General features: G+C 40.5%; 1 protein-coding gene across 12 annotated transcripts in view; it reads right to left on the bottom strand.

Moving 5' to 3' along the window:
- RUFY3 (RUN and FYVE domain containing 3) overlaps positions 1-20,009 on the bottom strand; it is a 72,208-nt gene extending 52,199 nt beyond the window's left edge. For 7 of the 12 annotated variants that reach the window (XM_077848285.1, XM_077848287.1, XM_077848288.1 and 4 more), the window contains exon 1: positions 19,643-20,009. In XM_077848285.1, the coding sequence (XP_077704411.1) occupies positions 19,643-19,994 (352 nt within the window). In that variant the 5' untranslated portion in view covers positions 19,995-20,009. Of the gene's footprint in view, positions 1-6,391; positions 8,105-19,642 lie in introns of those variants that run through there. The other 5 variants (XM_077848290.1, XM_077848299.1, XM_077848291.1 and 2 more) reach the window with 5 other exon arrangements.
- Positions 20,010-26,448: the final 6,439 nt, after the last annotated feature.

The following is a 26,448-nucleotide window of genomic DNA, read 5'->3' as shown; positions in this document are numbered from 1 at the left end:
TGGCAATCACTGAGCATGCCCTAAATGATGTGCTTTGGCCTCATTTTGATGTTCACCAGACTTAGACTGGCCAATGCCGTGATCAATTGTGTACAAAACCGCTAGAAATAGGTCACCAGAGAAGATGCCCTTTGTTACAGGCAGATCTATCATCGAACTTACATTCACTTAGTTTTGGGATAGGAGTGCCCCAAGCAGGTTGAACTGTGGCTGCCTGAGTTTGGATCCTGGCTCTACCACTTACTACCCTCCCAAGTGTCAATTAGTAAAAGGGGGGTGAAAATTGTACTTAGGCTCAAACGGATACTATATACATATTACTTGGAGGGAACAGTTCTTGGCACAAAATCACGGCTTGATAAATGATAACATCTCTCATGACAATCCCATCACCCCTTTTTTCAGGAGTACTCTAGACATAATAGACAAGACTGCCTGAAACAGGGCTCTGTACAAGGACGAAAAGTTTGCTTTCATAAAGATTTCTTCAGCGATTTTGTAAAGAATGAATTAGTACAGGGAGAATAATGGGTTTGGGGAAAAGCTGCAAGTAGGTGTAGGAATCTGGATGTGACATAATGAGCACCTGGTAGTTGTAGAAATGAAAATGAAAGACAAAATTAAGACTTTGTTGTGGAACATAGCACATATATCCCTCTTTTACGCCCTAACACATATAATACTGTTTGCTTATTTAATCATAACAGAAAACTAGAATAGCCAGATGCTTTGTGTGTATATAGGTACTGTGTTAAAAGCAGAAAAAGATCAATTATATCATTCACTCATCATACGATTAACATGTTCACTTACGAAACTAATTGTAGCCTTGACTTTTCATCAGATTCAGTTAGTTTTACATAAGAATTGGGCATTGCATGCTTATACTTTTCTCAGCAAATACATGCTCATCATCAAAAAGATAAGGGAATGATCACATATAAATAAGTGAAAATAGGAAGTCTGATCACAGATCAGCATGTTACTGGGTTTCAATATTAAGAGTAATAGTTGTTTTAAACTTTTTGCCATTAAGCATGGCTTTTATAAATAGATGATCCCACAATTTTGTTCACTGTTAGGATTTAATAACTTTTCACTGTTTCCCTTCTTCTGATAAAGAATTTTGTTACAAAAGTTCCCAACAGCTCTTATTTAAAAATGAAACTAGCTACAAAATAAATGATACTTTTTTATAAAATAAAAGTAATATTTGATTTTTCTATTAATTCAGAGAAATGACTATTATTACTAAGTCTTATTTAGGAGGGCTTTTAAAATTCACATATTGTATAATATATGCTCATTTTATTAAAGTATAGTATAGGAGTAAATGCATATACATAATAAACTTATTCACTTTTAAAACACTTAAGATTTTATGGTTAAAAAATTAACATTGTGCACAATCAGAAGAGAAAAAAAGATGTGCTATCTCATCACTACCTCTAACATTTTGTTCTCAGTAGAGTATGTGGCTTTATTAATATTTCTGATTAAAAAGGTGAAAATTTACTTGAAAGGAAATTTGGAAAGTGGCTGAAAACATATACCGGCAATCTTTCAGTTCTGGCATTTGGGTCTTTGAAAGTACTGTCTCCTCACCACTTCTACCCCCTAATACCCAAAGCCTCCACTTTATGCCCAGATAACTCTTGTACATATTTTTGGTCTTAGCTAACATTACTTAAATTGGAAATCTTCCCTGGAATAAGATTTCTGACTCTGTACCATTGTACTGCAACGACTGTCATTTCACTTGCTTGAAATAGCCCACCCTGCACCCTCCACTTGTCAATAAGTCCAGAAAATAAAGAAGACTGGATTGCTCACTGTGCTATACTTTAGGACCTATTACAGTATAGGGCATAAATTACAAGTAGGATACTTAAATGTATGTTGAATGAAGGACCAAGGGTCTGTATGATAAAAACTGAGTTTTAAAAGTATTACTTGTTTTCTTTGGGGGTTCTAACGGACATTAAGGATTTTTCTTCCAGAAAAAAAAATACACAGATAAAAAAATTTATGTATGATTTTTAGGATCAAGGACCCAGGTTTAGAAGCCCTGCACTAGACTATAGTGAACTCATGCTATGAAGTTTCTTGGTAAATAGCCATTTGGCTTCTCTGCCAAAATGCCCTTTGGGACATGCACTTTTTATTTTATTTTATTTTATTTTATTTATTTTTATTTATGATAGTCATACAGAGAGAGAGAGAGAGAGAGAGAGGCAGAGACACAGGCAGAGGGAGAAGCAGTCTCCATGCACCGGGAGCCTGACTTGGGATTCGATCCTGGGTCTCCAGGATCGCGCCCTGGGCCAAAGGCAGGCGCCAAACTGCTGCGCCACCCAGGGATCCCTGCACTTTTTTTTTTTTTTAAAGATGGGCTTTTTTTTTTTTTTTTTTTTTAGATTTTATTTATTTATTCATGAGATACACAGAGAGAGAGAGAGGCAGAGACACAGGCAGAAGGAGAAGCAGGCTCCATGCAGGGAGCCCCGGACTCCAGGATCACGCCCTGGGCTGGAGGCAGGCGCCAAACTGCTGAGCCACTCAGGGATCCCCATGGGACATGCACTTTTTACATGAAAACATACGCAGTTCTCCAAGCAGAATGGGGTTATACTAGGGTGCAGTGATATTAATAAGTAAAAGTACATTAGTAAATTTCAGTGGGGTTATCTCAGCACCAGACACTTCCCAGTCACTGAATAACAAACACTTTCCATTACATCTTTAGGGGATTTTTCTCTACTTATCTTATTAGTAGAGTATTCCCTATTATATCTTGGCAGTAAAGAATTTCCTATTGAATGGAAAAACCTGATCACAAATCTGCACCCATAATCTGCACCCAGATTGTCCTCTGGGAAATGTGAAGGGCTATCAATTTCTTAGTCTCTAAAACTGGACTTTGCATCAAGGGATGTCCAATAAATATTTCTGATCAATAGACCAAAACACACGCTTACATATATAGCAGTATCATTACACTTGCAGATGTTTCATATAAACTATTTATTTATGCATTACAGTAAAATGCCAGCTATTCTAATGAACAGTAAAGCAAAACGTAAGTACCAGGGACACTGCAGAGTTATGCAATAGCAGCACGTATGAAGTCCATCATCACATACAGTTTTCTACAGTCACCCAAAAATCAGGGTGTCTGTCCAATATATTACTTCTTCCATAGTCTGTCTCTTATTATCTGTATTTGAAAAGGAAGTTTCCAAAGTCAAAAAAGTAATTTCAAAGCTTACAGCTGTCTTCATAACAAGATCGTATATTTTATTGTGTTAAATTACTCATCTGAATGCACTGTCTCTTGATATTGGATTCCTATTCTTTAAAAGGTTAATAGGAAAACAAGTATTGCTCGATAACTGAGCAGTATTTTTAGCCAATTATTTTCTTACTTATGGTGGTCCAAGGAAGGACAATGCTAAAACATGAATTTAAGCTTATCATGTTCTATTATAGTCTGTCTGATAAACAACTAGTTTAGACTGCTCCAAAAAGTTAGCTATAAAACCAAAAATATACATTAAATTGGTAATGTATTTAAGAACATGGTGCAGCTCCGTGAATAACTATTATACACACAACTAATGTCTCCAGGGTGCTTTACATCAATTATCTCACTTAATCTTTCTAACCTACAATAAGATAGTTACCACTCCTAACTACCTGCTATCCTCCAGCTCAGCCAGCTGGTAACGTCCCCCTTTCACCCCACGTCTGCCTGATGATCGCTTAGTTATGGTACAGTGTCCAGCCCAGTTTCACTCACTGAACGAAGCCTTTCCTGAACCGTCTCCTCTCACATGGAATCAATCCTAGGCTTCTGTCTTTAGGGGAAATCTACTTACAATCATAGATTTGTAGATTTCCTCCTGGTTTTAAAAAAAGTATACTGAGAAAGAGATCACCTCCTTCACTACCAATAAGCACTGAAACATGAAACAAATGCTCCTATTCCCATCTATTTAAGGGTAAAGGTAGTCAGAAACTCTGGGTCCAGGTCTACACCATGGGCTGCACAGTGAGAGGCAGGAGCTCTATTTTCAGAAAACAAAAGTTGGAAACTGTAAAGCTTCTATTGCTGAGGACACACAAAATCTACCTTATTGTCTTACGACGGTATATGATGCTTTTTGCCCATTTTCTCTTGTGGGAGTCAGGACGCCTCATTACAGGATTTGTGTGGTCAGATGTCTTTCCCTCTATGAATCAGCTGTAAAGTATAGTATGAATGCTCCTATGTGCCCAGAAACCGGGTGCTCAACACGGTGAGATTCATATTATCACTGACCTGGTGATCACTACTTAAAGGCTGAGAGCTAAATTACACCTAACAATTATCACTGGTATTAATATTAAAGCAGACACTTCCTGAGTCCAAATGACTGTTCAGACATCTTGATTCAGACAGCAGAGCAAGGAAATAAAAGCCCTATAAAAGTACTGCCTTGTTTCCTAGATTGCTAAATCTACAGATGCCTTCCTGGGCCTGGACTTTTATTATTTCCATTTCTAATCATTTGAAATTATCATTTCTCTTGGCTGATTTAAGGCAAAATTCCAAAATTCAGTGACAGCATTTTTCTATTTTCCTCTACATCCTTTTACAATTGATTCTAAGGTGTTGGGAACTTCCTATTTGTCTACTTTCCTTAATCAAAGGACGTGCCACTTAAGAGTTTAGGTTGTAGCCCTTGTACATTTTCCATCATAGATTGTCCCATGAAGGATTCGTACAGCACCACTACAAATGCTTACATTAACCAAACAGCTCACTTTTGCTCACTCCTTGGAATCTTAAGAAACAAATACATATTCAAAGTACTCAAATTATTAGAAATTCTTTTTGAGACATTGATACACTGGATTTTATAATTAAGGGAGTACTGTGTTAGTTTCAATATGGATGAGAATATTTTTGAAAACAAAATATGCAAATGAGACGTTCACTAAAAGACTTCTTGGTAGCCTTTTCAAAATGTATTTTTCTTCCCTAGAGCTTCTCAAACCTTCGGAGGCTGTTTTAAACAGTACTGGCATTCTATGGAATTCCAGCTGATGTCTTCCACCCTTGTGCACATTCTTATTCTGAGACTCAGAGCCAAAGGAAGCTGTCCAACTGACAAACCAATTGTTAAAAGATGCAGAGTCTTAAAAACTACTTAAATATTACCCTTAAAGATACACCCGTAATGACTACTTTGTGTTCTGTGATACTAATCCTCTCTAAAACTTTCTCAAGGCCAACCCCAATTGGGAAAATAAAATCCTTTTCAGAATAAAGGGTAAGGTCTGAGTCACGGTAAGATTGCAATACAAGGTCAAGGGCAAGGAATCACTTCTCCCTAACCCAATCTGCTATGTGGAATTTACCTTATGCCCTCTATTCTGCCGATATGCCTAAATACCAGGCAGATGTTTATGAAGAATTTCTCATTTGTGAGCATTTGTCTTCATTACTTTAAAGCAAGAGAATAAATACCAGCCAAGAGGCTACTACATAAAAAACAAAAATATCTGCATCTATGCAAATTCTCTATTCTCTTCCTTATGGCATTGAGTTAAGAGAATTAAGGGGTACAAGCTGAAAACCTCTGATAATTTAGAAAAGGTTCTGGGAGAAAGTCACAAGTTAAGCGACCACAATGGTCTCAAGAGTACTGACAGTGGAAATTTCAAATGGGTCATCACTGTTACCACAAATAACTTATAAAGAGCCATGGCCAATAGATTCCATGGGTTGAGGTTACCTTATTAATCATGTTTAGCCTTTTCAAAGCATTATCCTTTTTTAAGTGTCCATATTTTTTCATAGTCACTGAAAATAAAACTGCTTTCTCATCTATAGTCCACATTATTAGAAAAAGATAGTATTTGTCCAAATATTTTCTAGATATCTAGCATGTTTAATATTATACTCTGATGCCCTTTGGTAAAACACTGAGTGTTACAACTATGTCATGTACAATCTTACAGTCATGCTGTCTTAATCTACTCTATTAAGGGATTACTGCATTTTCTATAATATTTTAGTATATAATCAATATTAATAGCTTCTTCATGATCAATTAGGGCCAAATATGGTAAGTGACCTCAAATATTCTCTTTAGAGGCTTAAAGACAAAGAGCTCTAAATAGGCACCAGCATCTTTTGAAAGGATACCTCAGGGAGCAGGGGAAAAAAATATTTTTTTCCCTCCATGAAGTAGAGAAGGGGAATTGGGTGGTAGGTAAGGATGAAAGGTTTTCATGGTTGCTAACAGGTTACGGTATGGGTTCTTCCTGCCTCTCCCTGACCCTCCCAGCCTACTGTAACAATGAGGATGCTGGTGAGATACTAGTGGACAGGGTCTGACCATACCTTCATGGGTAGGCTCTGGGTCAGGTGTAAGTGAGATGTCATCCAGCTCTCGCAGGCAGAGCCATTCTCCGTCCATAGACACTCGGAATTTGCAAAGGTAGATGGTCTCCATGGCAGCCTGTGTGATCTTGTCAGTAGTGGGGGTTGGCATATCGGTTGGAGGCGTCAGAGCAGACATGATGACTCAGCTGGGACCACAACACACAACACACACACGCGCACACACACACACACACACGCGCACACACTTACCCCAACAAAAATAAATAAAACCTCCTGCCCAAAAAACCCCAAATCCAAAGCTCTGGAACAAAGCTCTCAAGGAAAAGGGTGGGGGAGATTAAAACAAAACACGAGGAAAAATACCTTACGGTTTAAGAACCAATGGCTCAAGATAAAAAATTCTACACTATCTTGTCTCATAGACAGTTCCTACCACATAGCAAAATAAGAGGATTCCTGGTTTTCTCCTAGCTTCTCTCCTTTGATCTGCCCTTCCCTACCCCCTCCTTTTTCAGCTGAGCTGTAGGCTTTAAATCCTGCACAGCCGATGCCACCTTCGCTGGCTTTAAAAAACTGGCCTCTGCATGAATAAGTGAAAAATCCTCCTTTGTGCAGGAAAAAATACAAAAAAAAAACCCAAAAAACAAAAAACCAAAAATAAACCAATATTTTCAATTTAGCTTAAAAAAATCCTGAACTGCAGAAATCACTTCCAGGATCTGCTCAGATGAGCTGGGATGCTGAGTTCTAACAGGATTGGTCGTGCGCAGTAAGCAGGGTGTTGACCAAAATGGCTGACTAATGAACTGAACTGAAAATCCGGGCTCATGTGACCAGCTGCTCCGAACGTAGGGCGAGCAATTCCCAGGATGCTTTATAGATGCTGCTGATGCAGGGAGAGCAATTAGGCTGCTGCTCTCATCCTGTACAACCCACTTCCAGACTGTGCTAGTCAAACTGTGATCAGACATAACACAATGCACATATCCTCATCAATTCCCTCCCTTTGGGATAAAAGGGATGGATAATAGGAGGACAATTAACACTGGGTAATACTCCACAGCAAAGATGATAAAAGAGGCAGATTAATGTAACAAGTACATAATTTACCTCAAATCTTTTATCGTCATACATCTAGCTACTAAAATCCTTTACTCTGCTAAAGGGTGGTGGTGTTTTAAGAAAAAGCTAAAGCAGATTTTCAAGTTAAATATCATACTTTCAGGCATTTAAAATTTCCTTCTCCAAGATACAAAAATCTGACTTTCTAGATTGGACAGAAGTGTAAGAAAAAAACCTGATGTTAAAAAAGCAAAATCTCTTCCAATCAATGGTAATCTCCCCTCTTTTGATGTTGCTGTATATACTGTTTCTGCATAAAGTATGTATTATGTTTCTAATCAGAAGATAAAATTGTTATATTTTTAAAAGTCTCTCATCTTAGACTATCATAAGGGCATATTATCATGTTCTCTTAAACCGACCTACCTATTCACCCCCCCATATACATATCTATATTATCCAATGAGACATTAATACCTTGGTAGCAAAAAGTTAGGTGTTTGCTTTCTGAGCCACATAAATAACAAGGAGGTAAGGAATGATAAAAATATTCTTCGAAAATGTTTTCAACAATTAAAAACAAGTGTTTGTTCTATTTAAGGATCTGGTTTTAAGGAGAAACCTATAGCTTCGAGAAATATATCAAGATGATTTATTATATTCGAGGGGTTTCTTATCAGAAGGATACCTTGATTTCTGAGAACTAAGAGAAGAAAATTCTCCTATAATTGTATTTTATATATAATATATTTAAATATAATATTAAAATTTCATAAATGCTTTGTCCTAATTTGAGATTGAGCTCACAGAAAAAAGGCTAAGAACCAGACTCTGTAGGTAAACAGGCATTTCTCATACTGTTAGAGGGAAAGCAAACTGGCACAATGTCAAAATGCATATATGTATATGATTATTTACAATTAGGAAGAAAATCAGCAAGTTACTAAGGAAAACAAAATATCCCAGGTTTATTCATTTCTATTTAAGTCTCTGTCACCATTATCCTACATCTGGACCCAGAGTTACTCATTTATTCACTTACTCATTCAGTAAATATTCACTAAGAGTATTCTACATGCCAGGTAGCAATGCAGGCGCTGGGCAGGTAGTAGTAAGAAAAGATCACCTTCTCAAACGAAGTAGTGCTTATGTATCCAGATACTGAACACAAAATTTCACTTAATACATTCACATTTAATTACAGGTTGATTCCTTTCTAGCCATACACATTTCTGTCTTACACGTTAAAATTTAAAGGGAATAGTTCATAGCTTCACTTTAAGCTATGCAATACTTCAAAACCTAGTAAGCAGTCATTAAAACCTTTAAATTAAACTTACTGAATAGTTCCTAGAATCACAATGCCAAAGAGCCCTGCTGATCTGTCCATATGACAGACACCAAGATATTCTTAAAATATAGAATGGTGAAAACAAAAAGAGATCTGAATGCTTTGGGATTCCCTAGGTCCATCAATACCTGAATGGAGCCTGTCACAAACCATGACAATCTTTTTACCAACAAACCAAGAAGCATTTACTAACCCTGAACAGATATGGACTGATTACCACACACTGGCCTAACGAGAACATCTAGGTCAATAAACGAAGAAACTTGGTTAACATTCCTTGCAAAGGTCCTTCTCTCCAGGGAGAAGACACCAGGAAAGAAGCCCAAAGCCAGAGAAAAAACCTTTCTGCGTTAGCTATCCTTTAGTTTCCCTTATCTATCAGTTTGAGGAGGTATTAGCAGTCATTTCAGAAATAAGAACTGTGGGAGAGCAGGAAAACCTGTATTTCCACTCTTGACGGCATACTTTCCTGCAGGTAAACACCCTTGAGTCTTCAGCATGAACAGTTACTCATTGTTCACAAGCAATGAATTTATATGAAAACAGACATTATTTGTAGACTAACAAAAATAATTCTAAACATTGTTTCGTGCTGCTTTTACATTTGGGTCTTAACTAGGCAAACATTAGCTTAGAATGTAAAGGTAACATTACGACATCAGTGAGACAAACTTTTCTTATTTGATCTCACCTGCGCATAAAGGCACCTATTTGTAAGGTAGTTGTGAGGAGGACTAGGTATATAGTCTGTGGCCCTAAAACAGAGCTAACAGGCTTAAGTGAAATTCAAATCCAAGGTGATGATCTGAATAATACTATGTTCTAGCTGCTTACACAGCTCAAATTTTCCACATTGTAATTGATTCAAAGCAAATGAGATTCACATGTCGAAGTCAGAAGTCACATTCTTTTTAAAGAATATTTACTCAGCTACTATTATAAGACAAAGACTGATTTGTCATGCTCAATGTCCCGGTTATACAATATGGAAAAATAATTAAGGTAGCTATCATTTTTTGAGTCTCTATTTTCCTTTAGGTGCTTTATAAATACCGTATCATATCCTCACGAGAATCCTGTTTGCAGGGGATCCCTGGGTGGCGCAGCGGTTTGGCGCCTGCCTTTGGCCCAGGGCGCGATCCTGGAGACCCGGGATCGAATCCCACGTCAGGCTCCCGGTGCATGGAGCCTGCTTCTCCCTCTGCCTGTGTCTCTGCCTCTCTCTCTCTCTCTCTGTGACTATCATAAATAAAATTAAAAAAAAAAAAAAAAAAGAATCCTGTTTGCAGATATTGGTATCTCCTCTTTATATATCAAGAAACCAAAGTTGGGCCAAGTAACTGACCCAAGATCACATGAGTAGCAAGCAGCATATCTAGGATTCCAAGATTTGCCTTTTGGAGGGGGAGGTGCAGAGATAGGGGAAAGAGAAATCAAGCAGGCTGCATGCTCAGCACTGAGCCCGACATAGGGCTTGATCTCACAACCCTAAGATTATGACCTGAGCTGAAATCAAGGGTTGGATGCTTAACTGACTGAGCCATCCAGGCACCACCAAGATCTGTCTTAATGCGCCCAAACCAAAGTCCATGTTTTCCTTCATACGTTGAAATGTCAGCATTCCAACCCAAGGATTAAATTTTACTTAGGGAAAGTAAAAACAAAACAAAAAGCAAAAACAAAATAATACAGGCAACATCCCCCTAAAATTCCCAAATAAAAATTTCAACAAATCTAAGATTTGGGGAAGAGGACATCTTTATTAGCTTTCACACTCTACAAACCATATATTCCACTTACTCTTCTACACACAGGTCAGGTTTATAATGGTCATTTTCTGAGAAACTGAGAACCTAGCATAGATCTTTCCTGCTGTGTGCTGAAACCAAATTTTTCCTGAAGGATATACTATTTACTATACCTCCACTCAGGAAAGAGCTGGAAATAACCATCCTACCAAGTTCCCTCCTCATCCACTAACTTAGTTGGGCATATTAAGAATACTTGATACGTTCAGAAAAAATAAATGAAGGGGGGAATTATTTTCTAAAATGGCTTATTCCAGAACTTCTTCAAATAGCTAAGTTAACTTCAATGTTTAATTTTTATTCTTAAAAAAAATATAACAACCATGAAACCACTGCCCAACTGATGAACAACTTAAATTTTGTTTTCCTTATGAATTCCTGCCTCCCGTAATGAGGCAATTACTTTTGAATTTTGTGTAAATCATTACCTTGCTTTAAAAATATTATGAATATATGGAGACTTAACGTATTTAGCTTCATCTTCTTTCAACTTTACAGAAAGGGTTTTATGCTTTATGAAAGCCTTTCACTCAACATTACATTTTTAAAGATTCATCCACATTGTAGTGTGCAGCTATAGTTTATCCTTTTGGCTGCTATGTGTTAATATTTTATTGTATATGTAAACAATTTTCTGATCCATTTTCATGCTGGTGAGCATATATGGGTTATTTCTAATTTTTTTTGTTTCCAATGATGTTATTTAGATACTTTTCAGAAATAGATTTCTTGTAGATATGCCACTTCTGCTTGTTTTTTTTTTAAGATTTTATTTGTTTATCGGAGACAGAGACAGAGCACAAGCGAGGAGAGGGGCAAAGGGAGAGGGAGAGGGAGAAGCAGACTTCTCACTGAGCAGGAAGTCAGACAAAGGACTGGATCCCAGGACCCTTGATATCATTACCCAAGCCAAAGGCAGACACTTAACTGACTGAGCCATCCAGGGACCCTAGGTATACCATTTCTTAACAGGTCTGAAGGTAAGAAACCATTTCACTTACTTCTTTTAAAGGCAGTTGTCTAGTCCTATTATCTAGTTTCTATTCTGCACATAATGGTGCTTTTTAAAATTTATCAATTTGTGCAACAAAATCAGTTTGTAAAGCTCACAAGTTCTACTTCCCAAAGATTCCTGATCACAGTTCTACAATTAAGAAAAATCTCACCCCCACACCCCAGTCATTTTACTAGTTGCCATTAGCATAGAAGGGTTTCTTTGATAAATCACCATCATGATGACATTGGTGGAAGGTCCAGATGTTTCTGCTAAATTATAGGATTTTTTTTTTCTGAGAGAGAGATTGAGAGAGAGAAAGAGAGTGTCTTAATTAGGCTCTATGCCCAGCGGGAGCTTGACAACACAGGACTCCATCTCATGACCCTGAGATCATGGCTTGAAATGAAATCAAGAGTCTGAGGCTTAACCAACTGAGCCACACAAGGGCCCCTAAAATATAAGATTATTCAGTTGGATGATCATGATTTTTTCACATGCTCCAGTTCTTCCCACTACCCTCCGTCTCACTTCCTTCCCTCTCTCAGACAAAAATCTATTATGTCCACCACTGATGCCGAGATTTCTACAATTTTAGGTTTACATTTGACTCAGTATTAGTTTGTAGATATTAATAGTATCTACATAGTATCTACAGCATTAACTTTGTAGATAGTAAGTACTATAAAATTATACCTGAGAAGTTATCATTATTTTGTTAGAAACAACACCAGAAGTATTATAATGCATAATCTTTTCACTTGTTAAGATTAATCTACATAAGACTAGAGCTAACTCCTACCTTAATGACAAAACCTGATTTCACGGCTAAGTGGCAGTAGGCAATGATTTACAGATGTAAAGCTGCCAGCAACTTAATAGATGATCTTGGGAAATTTATCCTGCTCTTGTCCTAATTTACTCAGTTATAAAATAAAACTAAATAACTAGCTTCACAAAGATCATGGGCTCCTTGAGAATTTGCCTGCTTTGCACACTTTTACACATCTGCTTATAATAGTACCTACCAAATATGAGAGTCTCAATAGATACTTGGTATAGATATGTGACTCCAAAGTACTCTACATTCTTGCAATGGTGTATTTTCCACCTTCCTGTTTTACCTTAACCAGGAAAACCCCCAACTTTTACAAAATCAAGCTGTATTTATGCCCTAACAAACAAGTCATTCTAACACAGGCTTTATTCATTTGTACAAAACAAATTCATTCATTTAAGATGCACAAGGCACCTACTATGTGTTAGTCACTCGAGACATGAAGAACAAGGTAACAGACAAACAGACAATTATAGGTGTTTAAGAAATTCCTAAGACCTGTCACACAGATGGCTATTCAGTGTTGTTTACATATGTAACTATTTTCTCTATCAAATTGGTGACTTATGAATTTCACATTCATTTATTCATTTTGCAATAGGGCTTTGCTGAGTAGAATGAGGAACTGGAGGGTTGCTGCTGTCTGAAAAGGAGCCTTCAATTTAGGATGGGATTCCAGTAATGGGAGATGATGAAGGAGGCTGAGAGCATGTGGACTCTCAGGGTCAGAATACCCACAGTGAATCCCAGATCCACCACTTAGAAGCTGAGTAACCTTGGCAAATTACTTGTTTCTGTGCCTGTTTCTTCAATGATGAATAGGGATATAGTATTAACTTCTTCAGAGTTAAAGGAAGTAATGTAAATAAAATGCTCAGCGCAGCACTTTGTACAAAGTAAGCAGTCATAAATACTAGCCATTATCATGGCCACATTGACAATTTTGTGTGTGTGTGTGTGGGGGGGACCACCATACTATCACCACTTGAAATATAAGTCGGGAAGGATGAAAGCTCACCAGACTAAGGTAAAGGAAAGGAAAAAGGAAATGTGACCAAAGGGCATGCTGGGGCATCTCTCAGGCCTTCAGGAAGGAAGAAGAGATGGGTCAGAATTTTACCAAGCATTCGTATCAGGCAACCAGATTTCTTAAGTTCATAAAAAAGGCAGAGGAAACAGATGTATATGTCACTGGAGAGTCCCTAAACCGATTTAGTTAGAAGAATCATAATAAAGTTAGAAGAAGAATATTCTAAAAGGCAACATGCTCCAACAACTTCTGCTTTCTACACGCCTCTTGCTGTCAATCTGACAGACTCTCTTCTATGTTTCATAGGATTGCAAACTTTCCCACCTCTGCCTCCCACCCCCATGCCACTCCCTTTGACGCCTGCTGCTTGTCAAGTCTACCTGGCATGGAGCAACTAGAGAACCAGTAACTAAGAAGGGCCCTGCCAACAGAGATGATACCACTCTGGCCAGCGCCCCGCTACTGATGTTCTAGGAAGACTGAATCTTTCACAATTATGCAAATGCAGCTAGAGGAGAGTGAGAAGCATACTGATACTTTCTCAAGTACTACTGCTTTTAAAACCCTGAAAGCATTTCCTTTCAAACCATACTTATGAGATGTTCCTGACTTCCCAAAATAAATGTTATAGCTCATAGTTGAGCCACTTTACAACAACAAGAAGTTTCCATGCTAATAAGGTTTAGGTGGAAATATAACAGTTGTGATTGCCTGCAAAATTCATTAAAATGGGATTCTTTAGGGTGCCTGGCTGGCTCAGCCGGTAGAACATGTGATTCTCTATCTCAGAGTTTCGAGTTCAAGCCCCATGATGGGTGTAGGGCTTACTTAAAAAAAGGGAGGATTCTTTAATTCATGATGGTTACACACTACCTCTGTACTATCATAAAGAGGCAGCATGTCTTTTAGGCAACTCTTTTTAATTATTTAAGGAATTTTCAAAAATACTAGACAACAAGGAAATACCATTATTTCATCCAGTTAATTGTTACACTCCATCCTCCTCCTCCCAGACTTTTTACCATCTATAACCTACAAAAATATGTTCTTTTAATTTCTTTGTAAGGTTCTACCTTTTGAACACAGATTTCTGTTAAAAGTCAAAAGAGGAAAAAGACACAAGATAGACTAAGTCACGTGGATATATTTTGAAGCTAATACTAGTCTTTTAGCCCAAAAAGTTGCTTTCTTTGACACCTTTCCTTTGTTCTCTCTCAACGAATTTTACTGCCTTCCACTCAAATCTACTCAAGGCCTTGGTGAGGGAGCATACGGTGCTTAAGAACATGAACCATGGTATCACACAATGCAGGAATATGAATTGATTCTCTGACCTTCATTTTAAAAATTGCATTATACATGAATATTGAATCATTATGTGGTAGAGACACAAAACTAATACAATGTTGTATGCCAATTATACTTCACAAAAAATAAACAAAACACCTCTGGAGACAAGGCCAGAAATCTGTGCTAGTACGACGTCCAGGTGATTCTGATATGTGCTAAAATTTGAGATAAGAACTAACCTAAAACCACAGAATCTGACTCCAGAATGTAAACGTCTAAATCCAAGGTTACCCTATCAGAATTTTTGTATTTTATAATAATTTAGATAAATTACTTAGAGATACTGAATCAAGTAATCTGATGGAAAACATGTTGTATCCCTCTACTTATATGAACTCTATATGGACTACTTTTCTTTCCCATTTTTTTCTTTTCAGTTTCCATTGTTAGAATACTTTTATGTATTGGCACTTCTACCTATTGGAAATTTTAAGAAATAAAAAATCGTAAGTATCGATATGTGTGAACTTTTTAGCTCTCTGCATGGCACATAAAAATATTCTATAAATGGCAGGCACTAAGTACCACTATTATCTTACTATTCACATTCTTTATTTAGAATTGTTTGGGTTACAGAACTGTAATAAAACTTCTTCCATCTAATGGAGAGCCTTTTTGGACCCTCTAGTATCCAGAATGAAGCGAAGTTCAGAAATAAGAAAAAAGAAAACTGTATAAAGAATCAATCTATGATTATCAAGAGGGGAGCCGTGAAAACAAAGTCTTGAAGATTACATCTGGTATTCTGAAATCATTGCTTTGTGAATCAGCGCATGCTCTTTTTGATAATGCCAGGCCGGAAGAGCAAGTAAAGCAAAAGAGGAGGCAGAAGAGAAGGGGGGATATTGACTGGGAAGACGAGCTCTGATAGCTGAGGCAGCAGTGGTGACAGAAGCCAGCTGGGGAAGGGGAAGCAGCGGTACACAGGTTACTCTAGCCACAGGACACAGGAAATAGGGGTGTGACCCAGCTCCCCATATCCCAGCTCAGGTCCCCACACCTGCAGCGGTATGTGGAAGGGAACCACCTGCGTACTCATTCTTGAGTTCTAAACTCCAGTTCTCTGGTAGGCACTAACTTACAATTATACACTATCTGAAAATGTGATATTCCTGAAGGCTTTTTTTCTTTTTTTATGGGTGTTTATACCTGCTGTTTGACAAAATAGCATTTAATGGATCAGCTAGTGATTCTTAATACAGTTTTTTTTCTTTCTTTCAGTTAAAGCATTCTTAACACAGAAAAGAGCTGAAGGCTTGTGAATCACAGCATTGTAAATTGAGACATTGCTCTACATCAATTATACCAAAAAGCTGTCTTTAAAAAAGTCACAACCCCAGCTGCTATTCTAAAATCTACTACTATAAAGATGAATGGTCAAAATATTGGGGTTCTGATAGTTCAATCCTATCCTCGGTACCTCTTAGTTTTGAGCAGATGTGTCTATATTTAGAAAATAAAGTATTTTTGTGTTTTCTTAATGTGCATTCAACCAGGTATAATGTTTTCTGGAATACTAGTAAATAATGAAAAAAGAAGAAAGACAAAACCAGAAATGTCTGTGGAAGAGAAATTATGATCAATGAATATATACATATACACATAATATATACACATGCACATGTGCATCTACATATTTTTTATATTGTGTGTATGTGTATAAACTAGACATAAACCTATTTTTCTTCCCTTACTCTTGCGTTTATACATAAATGAGAAAGATCGCGTCCCAAATAAGAGACTCTTAAAGTGCATCTGTGAGAAAGTGCATATGTAAATGTCGCCAGAAGCCTCATTCGCTCTGCATTTTCCATGGCTCAACCAAAGTAATCACTGTTAGGTATATTCAACTTCAAATAGGTGGTCATAGTTAATGCTGTCAGTTCTTTCCACTTTTCTCTTCTATTCTCCTAGCCTCCCGGCTCCCCACCATCTAAAAAACAGCACATACAAATACAGAAAGCTGCTTCTTTGTTGAGTGGGACTTTTTTTTTTTTTTTTTTTTCGTATACTGCTGTAATTTGAAGAGAAAAGACAAGGGCAGACATGTGGGTTACTTGCATGTCATTGCCATAAACATCAAGGTTTGCTCTAGCTCTGAGAGTTGGAAGAAGAAATGAGCAATTGTCATTTGAAGTTGATAACTATGCACATGGCAGGAGTGCCTCTTCCCTCCAACACCAAGAAGCCATCTCTTATTCATCTTATCCACCCACGAGAAGACTTACTTACTGTTAGGATGGAAAAGAAAAGCATTAAAAGTACTGCACCATGGCATCAAAGTAGCTCCTTCATATACAGTTTATGAGAACTTGGTATGGAATGTCATACACCATGGGGGAAAAGGCCTCAAGAAATATGAATATATGCATATCTGTGAATACATGCAGAAGTTCTGGAAGAAAACTCACCAAACTCAAGAGTGGTAACCTCTGAAAAGAAATGAGGGAGGGAGTGTCCCCCTAAGAGGAAAGTTCACTTTGTACTCAGTGTACTCGTATCATAAACATTTAAACAATGAGAAGATTCATGTGTTACCTGTTATTTTTATAAATCAAATATTTTTGAAAAGGCATGGATGTTTAAAAGCCAGAAGCATAAAAATTTAGCAGATTAGCACTCGAACGAAGACTCAGAAAGGGACATGATCCAACAAAGCACAACAGAAGCCTTCCTTCATACTGGTTTGCCCATGCTGAGTAATTTAAGGGCATTAGATCTAGCAAGGTTTTGCACTGAAACAGTACACATCATGGACCCTGAAAAGTTTAGGCTACATCCCCTGCACACATTTTTGCGATTCTTTATCAGTGCCATTCAAAACAAAGCTTCTGAACTCAAAGGTAAATGTTAATTTTTAAGATCCCTGAATACAGTCAAGATTTCTGGAATAAAAAGATGCCTTAATATACAATACCTCAAAATTATTATACATTATGCACTTTTGGCAAATACATGAGGAAGAGTTAAAAATCGGGTGTTGAGGAGGCAAATATTCACTGGGTGTTGACGTTGAAAATCCAAGTACTGTCCTGGTAAGTGAAATGAGAAATTTCGTAAAAACGGTTTCGTCTAAGGTTGTTGACTTAACAGCCAGAAGACTCAGAGTTCTGATATCCAAGTACAACACGGGAAGTAATATTGCATTGACTCTGCAGGGCAGCCACAAAGAAATGTTGCAATGAATATACAAGTATCCCTTTTTTCCAAGCATGTGTATGTTCTAAAGTACATATAACAAGGTAAAAATAAAAACTCAAAACAAGAACTACTTTAATTATCCACTACTACTGTAAGGCACAGACTAAAAAGAGATCACAGGTACTATGAAACTTTAGCTTTAAGTTTTCCATTCCTGATCTTGAACATGCTTAGGCCCTAATTTTCTAACAATACTCCAAAAAAAAAAAAAAAAAAAAAAAAAAAAAGCAGCCAACCTTTACTGGGGGGGGGGGGGGAAGAGTTAAATGAACTAAATTCAGGCAATCCCAACACGTGACGCCAGCCAACAGTTGAACATTTCTTGTCAAATTTTGTACCACAGCTGTTAGAAAGAGTCCTAAAAAACAGAGAGGAGTGTCCTCACTCTATAGTGATGTGGCTAATAGATTGCACAGAAATGAAATTTTAAGGAGAAAAAATGAGGCTGTGCTTAAAGAACAAACTAGAAAGCAGTTTCCTTAGAAAACTGAAAGTGATGTGAATATTCTTATCTCTAACTCCTCTAGTTAAAGGACTAGTTTCTACCTTGACTAGACACTCCCACCTGGAGATCAGCACAGACCACTCCCAACACAGAAACTCCGGTTCCGGCCGAGACTGTTAGTGGCCGGTGTTGGGCCTGTTTCTAGGGAACAGGGGAAAGGAGACCCTGGGCTGCTACCTCCGGCTCAATCCAGGGGCCCCTAAGCAAGGGAAACCATGCGACCAGCTTCCAGGGTCTGAAGTCTGGTGTTTGCAGAGGGCACGGGCCGGGCGGGCGCGGCATCTGGGTCAACTTCCTTCTCTGGGGCTGTTCCTTGGGACCCATCACTCAGGAACGCGGATCCCTTCGCTTTACCTGAAAGCGGGGCATCGTACCTGGGCCCCAGGGAAGTGAGGACCGCGGCACAGGCGCACGGAAAATACTCGACTAGTGTCGCTCTTCAGGGGACGGACGGGAGGGGGCGGAAAAGGCGAGGCCCAGTTCTTGATTGTGCAGAGGAAAGCGGTCAAGAGGTTCGGCCCCGTAGCTCTAGCTCCAGGGGCGGGGGCTCCCGCTTGCACCCCACGCAAGTTTCGTCCCTTTTGGGAACTCCGGGCAGCACCGCGGTGCACACGGACAGCGCTGCGTGTGCCGGGGTCGCGGCGTCGCAGGCCGAGGCCCGTCCTACAAGGCCGCCCCCACCCCGCGGGCCCCGCGCGACCGCCTGCTCCGGGCCGGCCCACGCACGTGCAACCAGCACCCGCCGCCCGCAGAGCGCCAGGGGGGCCGCGGCCTCCCCACGCGCCCCGTCCCGGTCCCCGTCCCCGTCCCCGGCCTCGCCTCGCCTCGCAGCCGCGGCAGCCCCGGGCCGCGTGGACGCTCCGGAGCTTCCCGCCGCACCGCCGGGCGCCACACCCACTCGGCGGCCGCCGCGCCTCCGGAAGGCTCCCCGCCCGGGGTCCGGGGTCGGGGGTCCGGGGTCCGGGGCCCGGGGCCGGCCCCGAGCCGAGGGAGGCCGGGCGGGAGCCCGCGGCCTGGGCAGGCGCGGAGGGAAACAGTCGGGCGCCGGGAGCGGCCGCGCCCCCCGCCCCTTCCCGTCCCGGCCGAGGCCCCTTCCCGCCGCCACTCACGGTGCTTGGCGCCGCCGCCGCCGCCGCCGCCGCCGCCCGGGTGGCTCAGCAGCAGGAAGGGCAGCGGGGAGCCCGGCGACGGCGGGGTCCTCCAGGCGCGCTGCGGCGGCGGGCGGGCCGCGAAGCCGGCGCCTCCATCGCCCGGGTAGAGCAGGAAGAACGGGGCGGCCGCCGGCGAGCTGGGCTCCGAGCGCCCCGCGGGGGAGGCGAGCGGCGGCCCCGCCTCGCCCTCCCGGCCCGCGGCCCCGGCTGCAGCGCCGCGCGGCTCCCCCCGCAGCTGCTGCCCGCCCCGGGCCGGCTCCTCGCCGCAACTTTGCGCGCGGGCGGCGGGCGGCGGCGAGGGCTCGGCCATGCTCGCTCGCTCCTTCCCCGGCTCCCGGCCTGCGCGGGCGAGCGGAGGGCCCTGGCGGCGAGGGGCCGCCTCGTCCCGGCCCGGCCCCCGGCCCGCGGCCCGCAGCGCGCAGCCCGCCCCGCCGGGGCCCGAGCCAGCCGAGCCAGCCGAGCCGCAGCCCCGCCCGACGGCGCGGTCTCGCCCGCCCCTCCCGCCCGGCCCCGCGGGCGGCGCGGCTCCCCTAGGGGGCGGCGTGCTCCTCCCCGGCTTCCCCCGGCCGCGCCCTCCCCCCTCCCTCCCCCCTCCCTCCCCCCTCCCCCCGCGCGGGCGGGGCAGGCGGCGCCCCAGGTGTGTGCGCCCCGCCCGGTGCCCGCAGGCGGGAGGCCCGCGAGTCGCCGGGAGGCTTTCGGCGCGGCCGCCTAACTGGAGCCGAGGCCCCGGGGAGGCACCGCGGAGGCCCCGGGGAGGCCCCGAGGTCTGGGTGGGAGAAGAGGCGAAAGCTAGTCCTAAAAAGGAACCTACCCCCCCCCCCCCCCCCCGCAGGTACCAAACTGCACCACCGCGTTTCACACACTAGAACCGTGGACTCACGGCTCGGATTCCCGAGCTTTTCCCGAGAGACCCTGCAGGCGGGTGCCTTCCCTTCCCCCGAGCCCTCCTTTGTTCCCCGCCTGTGCGCGGTGCAGAGACCTCGGGCTGCTCGGGCTTCGCCCCCCCCCCCCCCCCGTGTCCCCGCGCCCCGGGGCCCAGGCTGCATCTTAAGCCAAACAGAATTTGTAGGGCAAAGCGTCTGCTACAGGTCGACAGTTCCCACTTCCATTGTGCCGATGTCTCGCTAGTAATTGGCCGCCGGTGCTTGATTTTGAACGTTTGAACCAATGATTACTGACCCGGTAATTCCCAGAAGTACACGTTTCTTTCTCTAATACGATTTCCAGTCATTATCGTGATTTCTCACGCTGGATTCCGTGAACGTGCCCCGTATTTCCTAGCACACTAGCTTTGTGTTCAGGTTGCAAAATGCTGGCGTGGAATCCACGCTGACTTAGGATTAAAGATCACTGCTGTGTGACATTTTGCCCACCTGCTTTTCTCTCTCTCTTTGATCTGTCTTTCCCTCTAGAGAGGAAGTTCTGCTTCTCTGGGAAAGGAGCCCTTTTTATTGTGATTATTCTCTGAAAAATCACTCCTGGAATTTCAAAGACTTAACGTGAAACTTACTATATTTAACCAAAACCTTTAGACAAAAAGTATTTTGAAAAATGTTTGCAAGAAGCTAACTTCAAGGAGTCTGACAATTTCTTAGTAGCTTTTCGGTCTCTGGCATTTCCCTGACCTGTTGATCCCAGCGCGGCTGCCCACTTGAGTTAACTTATTCTCATCTGAGCCAGGATTCCTCTTTTGTAAAAATCGTTGTATTACTTGTAGAGGTGTTGTGGGGATTAAATGAGAAATACACGTGGAGCCTTTAAAACAAGAGCTGGCATAGGGTAAAGTATTATTAGCTATATTTTATCACTATGGCAAAACCGCATATAACCTACAGTAACAAACCCAACTAAGGGGGAAAAAGAAAAACCTTTTTCATTGTGTCTTTAACATTTTGGGAGGTTGTTGGGCCTTTTCATTTCAGTCTTGGTGAGGGTCTTGATTTAAAAAACATGTTTGCCTTTTAGGAATTACAAACTGTAAAATACCTTAGAAAAACTAAAAGATTCCAGATGTATGGAGTACCTGGGTGGCTCAGTTTGGCTAAGTGTCTTCCTTCTGCTCAGGTCAGGCTCCCAGGGTCCTGGGATGGAGTCCTGGTCCTGCTCACTGCTCAGCCAGGAGCCTGCTTCTCCCTCTCCCGCTCCCAGTGTGTGTGCTCTCTCTCTGTCAAATACATAATTAATCTCTTTTAAAAGAAAAAGATCCAGATGTAGTAAATGGTTCTAATGTTCATCCTTAACTGGATCTTTTAACTTGTTTTTGCATGCAGAAAATTTTAAGTATCATTATATTTCCTTCACTGGGATGTTTTGCAGCGTTTCAGTAAGGAATTTGACAAGAATACATACTGACTCCATGGAAGGAAGAGGAGCAGAGTCCTCACAAATCACAATCAGCCAAGAAAGTCACCGAATTAAAGTACAAAATGTTAACTAGTCTACATTGCCAGCATTCTCCTTTCTAGTTAGCCAAGATCCCTCTAGGTGTTAGAACACTGACTTGCTGTGGAATCAACCTTGCAGTATAATTGTTTTTTGTATGTGTCTCTCTGCATTTTAAAAAGCAGTTCTGTTTATGTTTTATGTCATTAATTAAGTGGCTGTGTAATGAATATAGAAAACCAGCTGAAATATGAGTTCTTTAAAATTTACAGGTAAAAAAAAGTAAAAAAATAAAATTTACAGGTAAGACTATTTATGAGCCTTTTTGTTAAAGGTGGATGGTATTCCAAGTTCCTAGTTGCTTGTGCTTTTAGCTTTTTGGATCAATAATATGATCACAACTGTGCGTGCATAAGCTTCAGCACAATAAGTGTTGATTCAGCGGCTATACACATTTAAGTACGCTGAGATTATCAAAACAAGCCTAAACATGTTGCTTTTGTCACTGTTTAAAGTGAGAAAATCCAAGCCACTTTAAGAATTAAGCTTTATTAATTTTCTTGTGGAATAAGCAAAAGAGATGTGTTTCAACTTAACTGCATTTTGTTTTTAGTTATCCATCGTAAGTTTTTGAAATCCTTTGGTGATCTTAAGGATGGACCCTTATATATATGACAAAGCTTTTGCTTTTTAGAGATCAATGTCATGCATGCATTTTTTAGCATAAGCTTTTTAGAGCTGTAGTGAAAGGAAAAAAAAACACTATTTGGGACAGTTGGAATGGTTGGGGTTTTTGTTTTTTTCTTTTTTTCTTTTTCAGTGTAGTGTATAGGCTTCTTATGATTCTAAAATAATGGTTTTCTGGGCCTCTAGCTGGCTCAGTCAGAAGAGCAAGCTATTCATGATCTCAGGGTCATGAGTTCAAGCCCCATGTTGAATGCAGAGATTACTTAAATAAAACTTAAAAAAATAATGGTTTACTTGAGCTGTTCGTTTTTCATGGTGTCGTACTTGGGAAAAGACTTATTTGAAAACTATACACTCAGTTTAAGGCTTCATATTTAACTTCTGATTTTAAAAATACAGAAATTTATTTATATAAAGCCTCAGTGTGAAAGTTCTCTGTAGAGTCCACTGTTCTTTATTTTTGAATCACAAGGTTGTGATGACTGTTACTTATTTTTGCAAAACATTAATTACAAAAATACTTAGTCGATATAGGTGTCCTCTCCATGTTTATTTTATTCATATACTCTTAGAAATATAAGCGCTACTTTTTTTTTTTTAAGATTGATTGATTTATCCCAGAGAGAGTGAAAGTAAGCAGCAGGCAGGGGCAGAGGAAGGAGGAAAGAAAGAATCCTGAGGCAGACTTTCCGCTGAGTGCAGAGCCCAATACAGGTCTCAATCCCAGGACCCCAAGACCATGACCTGAGCCAAAATCAAGAGCTGGGCACTTAACTGACTGAGGCACCCAGGCTCCCCTATAAGCACTACTCTTTTTTTTTTTTTAAGCACTACTCTTAATGCAGTATTCTTAATGAGATTACAATGGACTTTTAAGAAATATATTTCCTTTCAGCAATATATTTAACCTTGGTCAAACAGTGGCAGTTTTCTTTGGGTGGAAGAAATATGGATGTATTTTTCCATTTTTCTATTTTCCTGTATTTGCAAGTAGTCTATAGTTGAGGGATGATTTTGATTAGTAGTTTGATGATTATATCTTTTTTATGAAGTTCTAACAGTAAAGAGCAAAGTGGTGATCCCTGTGTTTACTGTGGAGAAGTAGAGTTCAACAAGCTTATGCTAGAGAAGCTTATAAATATTTTGTGTCAGCTTGGAATTTTAATACCTCAGTAGTGTGAAATTATTTGGTTGTTCGGCTTTCTGACCTTCTATTTTTTTATTCACCGTTTGTTCCTCTTCTTACACATTCATCAAGTTCTCTTTTAAATTTGTGTCAGGGATGCCTGGGTGGCTCAGTGGTTGAGCGTCAGCCTTTGGCCCAGGTCATGATCCTGGGGTCCTGGGATCGAGTCCGGCATCAGGCTACCCAAAGGGAGAATTGTTCTCCCTCTGCCTGTGTCTCATGAATAAATAAAATCTTAAAAATAAATTTATGTCAAATCTTTTGCTTAATTGACTTTACTCTGCTTTAATTGAAATCTTCTTTTCTTGCCTGTATCATTGCAAATGACTCCTAGCTGGTTTTCCTGCCTCTATTTTTAATCTATTCCAATTCCACTGCTCAACAGCAGTTAGAATGAGTAATTTACTTATCTGAAGGCTGATCTAATTATGTTGCATAGATTCTTAAGAACCTTGCTTGTCATCTTCATATCTGGATACAATGTAAAGTCTTTCATGATCTAACCCCTCTCCACCTTCCTAATATTATCTTCCAAACTTGTTTCGCCCTTGTTGCCTTTGGATAAACTTTAAAATGTTTGGCATTCCCCATATTGCCATACTCACTCTTCCTCCAAGATTCTACTCAAATAGAACTTCTCTGCCTTCCTTATGTAAGAGGTATATGCCTCTTTTAAAGTCCCATAGTATCCTAACTAAGGAGTTAATTGCTCCAACTGCAACAGACCTATCTCTTCTACCCGTGTGTCTACTCCCAAAGTTGACATCTTTGAATTTCTCCTTTTTACAATACACTACAGATTTACTCCTCTAGTGGTTCGCAGAAATCTCTTTCCTCTAAAATCTTATCAAAATTCTGTGCCATTGGGACCCTAAATGGAAGTGATCAAGAAAAGTTGGACTGAAATAAAATTTAAAGAATAAACTTAATTATTTGGCCTTAATTTCCCTTTACATGTATGTTTGAACGTGTTGCAATTAGAAATGTTAAGTAGACTCTTGACAATGTGATTTTGAACTGAGCAGGTACTCTTCTATGTGGATTCTTTTCAATACAGAACATTTTGGTAAATGTATTTTCTCTATCGTATGATTTTAATATTTTCTTTTCTCTAGCTTACTTTAAGAATACAGTATACAGGTTAGCCCTGGTGGCCCAGCGGTTTAGTGCCACCTTCAGCCTGGGGTGTGATCTTGGAGACCCATGATTGAGTCCCACGTCAGGCTCCCTGCATGGAGCCTGCTTCTCCCTCTGCCTGTGTCTCTGCCTCTCTGTCTCTGTGTCTCCCATGAATAAATAGGTAAAATCTTAAAAAAAAAAAAAAAAAAAAAAAAAAAAGAATACAGTATACAATGCATATAACATAAAAAGTACATGTTAATCGACTGTTTATATTATCAGTAAAGCTTCCGGTCAAGAGTAGGCTATTAGTTAAATTTGGGGGGGGAGTCAAAATGATAAGTGGATTTTCACCTGCATGGGGTGAGGGATGTTGGCATCCTTTTTTTTTTTTTTTTTTTTTTTATGTATGATAGTCACACAGAGAGAGAGAGAGAGAGAGGCAGAGACACAGGCAGAGGGAGAAGCAGGCTCCATGCACTGGAAGCCTGATGTGGGATTCGATCCCGGGTCTCCAGGATCACGCCCTGGGCCAAAGGCAGGCGCTAAACCGCTGCGCCACCCAGGGATCCCGGATGTTGGCATCCTTAATCCCCATATTGTTCAAGTGTCAAGTGTATGTCTGAAAGAGCTCATTTAATAAGTATAAAAGAATTATGGCTGCTAATAAAGTTCTGTTTAGTCATCTACTTATTTTGAATTATCCCTTTTCCTACTTATTGTAAGATGATCTTCTGGGATATATATTAGCATAGGCCACTTAAAGCAATGCTTAAGGGTGAATAAAAGCCAACAGTTCTCTAGTGTAGGGTTTCCTGAGTCCCAACGACTCCTGGTTTCAGAGTCCAGGAACCTACTTGTGGTATGTTAAATGTGATTAAGCCTAGGGTATAGTTCTGGGGGGTAAGGTCCATGGAACTACCAGTTAGGTTTTATACATCATGTTAATATATCATATTTCATTCTTGTTATTAATTTCATCCATGTCTCTGTTATTGGCTAAGAGAAACCTAAAACTAGTGTGCCCGGGGCAATGTTTCCCAAAGTGTATTCTATAGACTATCTGAATCAGCATCATCTGTTTTGTCTGTTAAAAATACTGGTCCCTGAATTAACACCAGGCCATCTAAATCAGAATTTGTAATGGTAGGGCACAGAAATCTTTTTTTAAAACTTACCACCTCATCCTTAGGCACTCTGGTTTGAAAAGCAACTATGAGAGAACCAAGGAAAAAATTAACTCAGGTGCAGTAAATTATTTTTTAAAATGATTAATAGTAAAAAAAAAAAAAAAAAGATATTAACTAACACTAAGCACTTTACCTGCCAGCTGCTGTTCTAAATGCTTACTATATGGTTTAACTATTTATTTATTTAAAAGATTTTATTT

Source organism: Canis aureus, chromosome 14 (assembly GCF_053574225.1).
Source record: "Canis aureus isolate CA01 chromosome 14, VMU_Caureus_v.1.0, whole genome shotgun sequence".
Lineage (NCBI taxonomy): Eukaryota > Metazoa > Chordata > Mammalia > Carnivora > Canidae > Canis > Canis aureus.
This window is presented reverse-complemented; position numbering and strand designations above follow the sequence as displayed.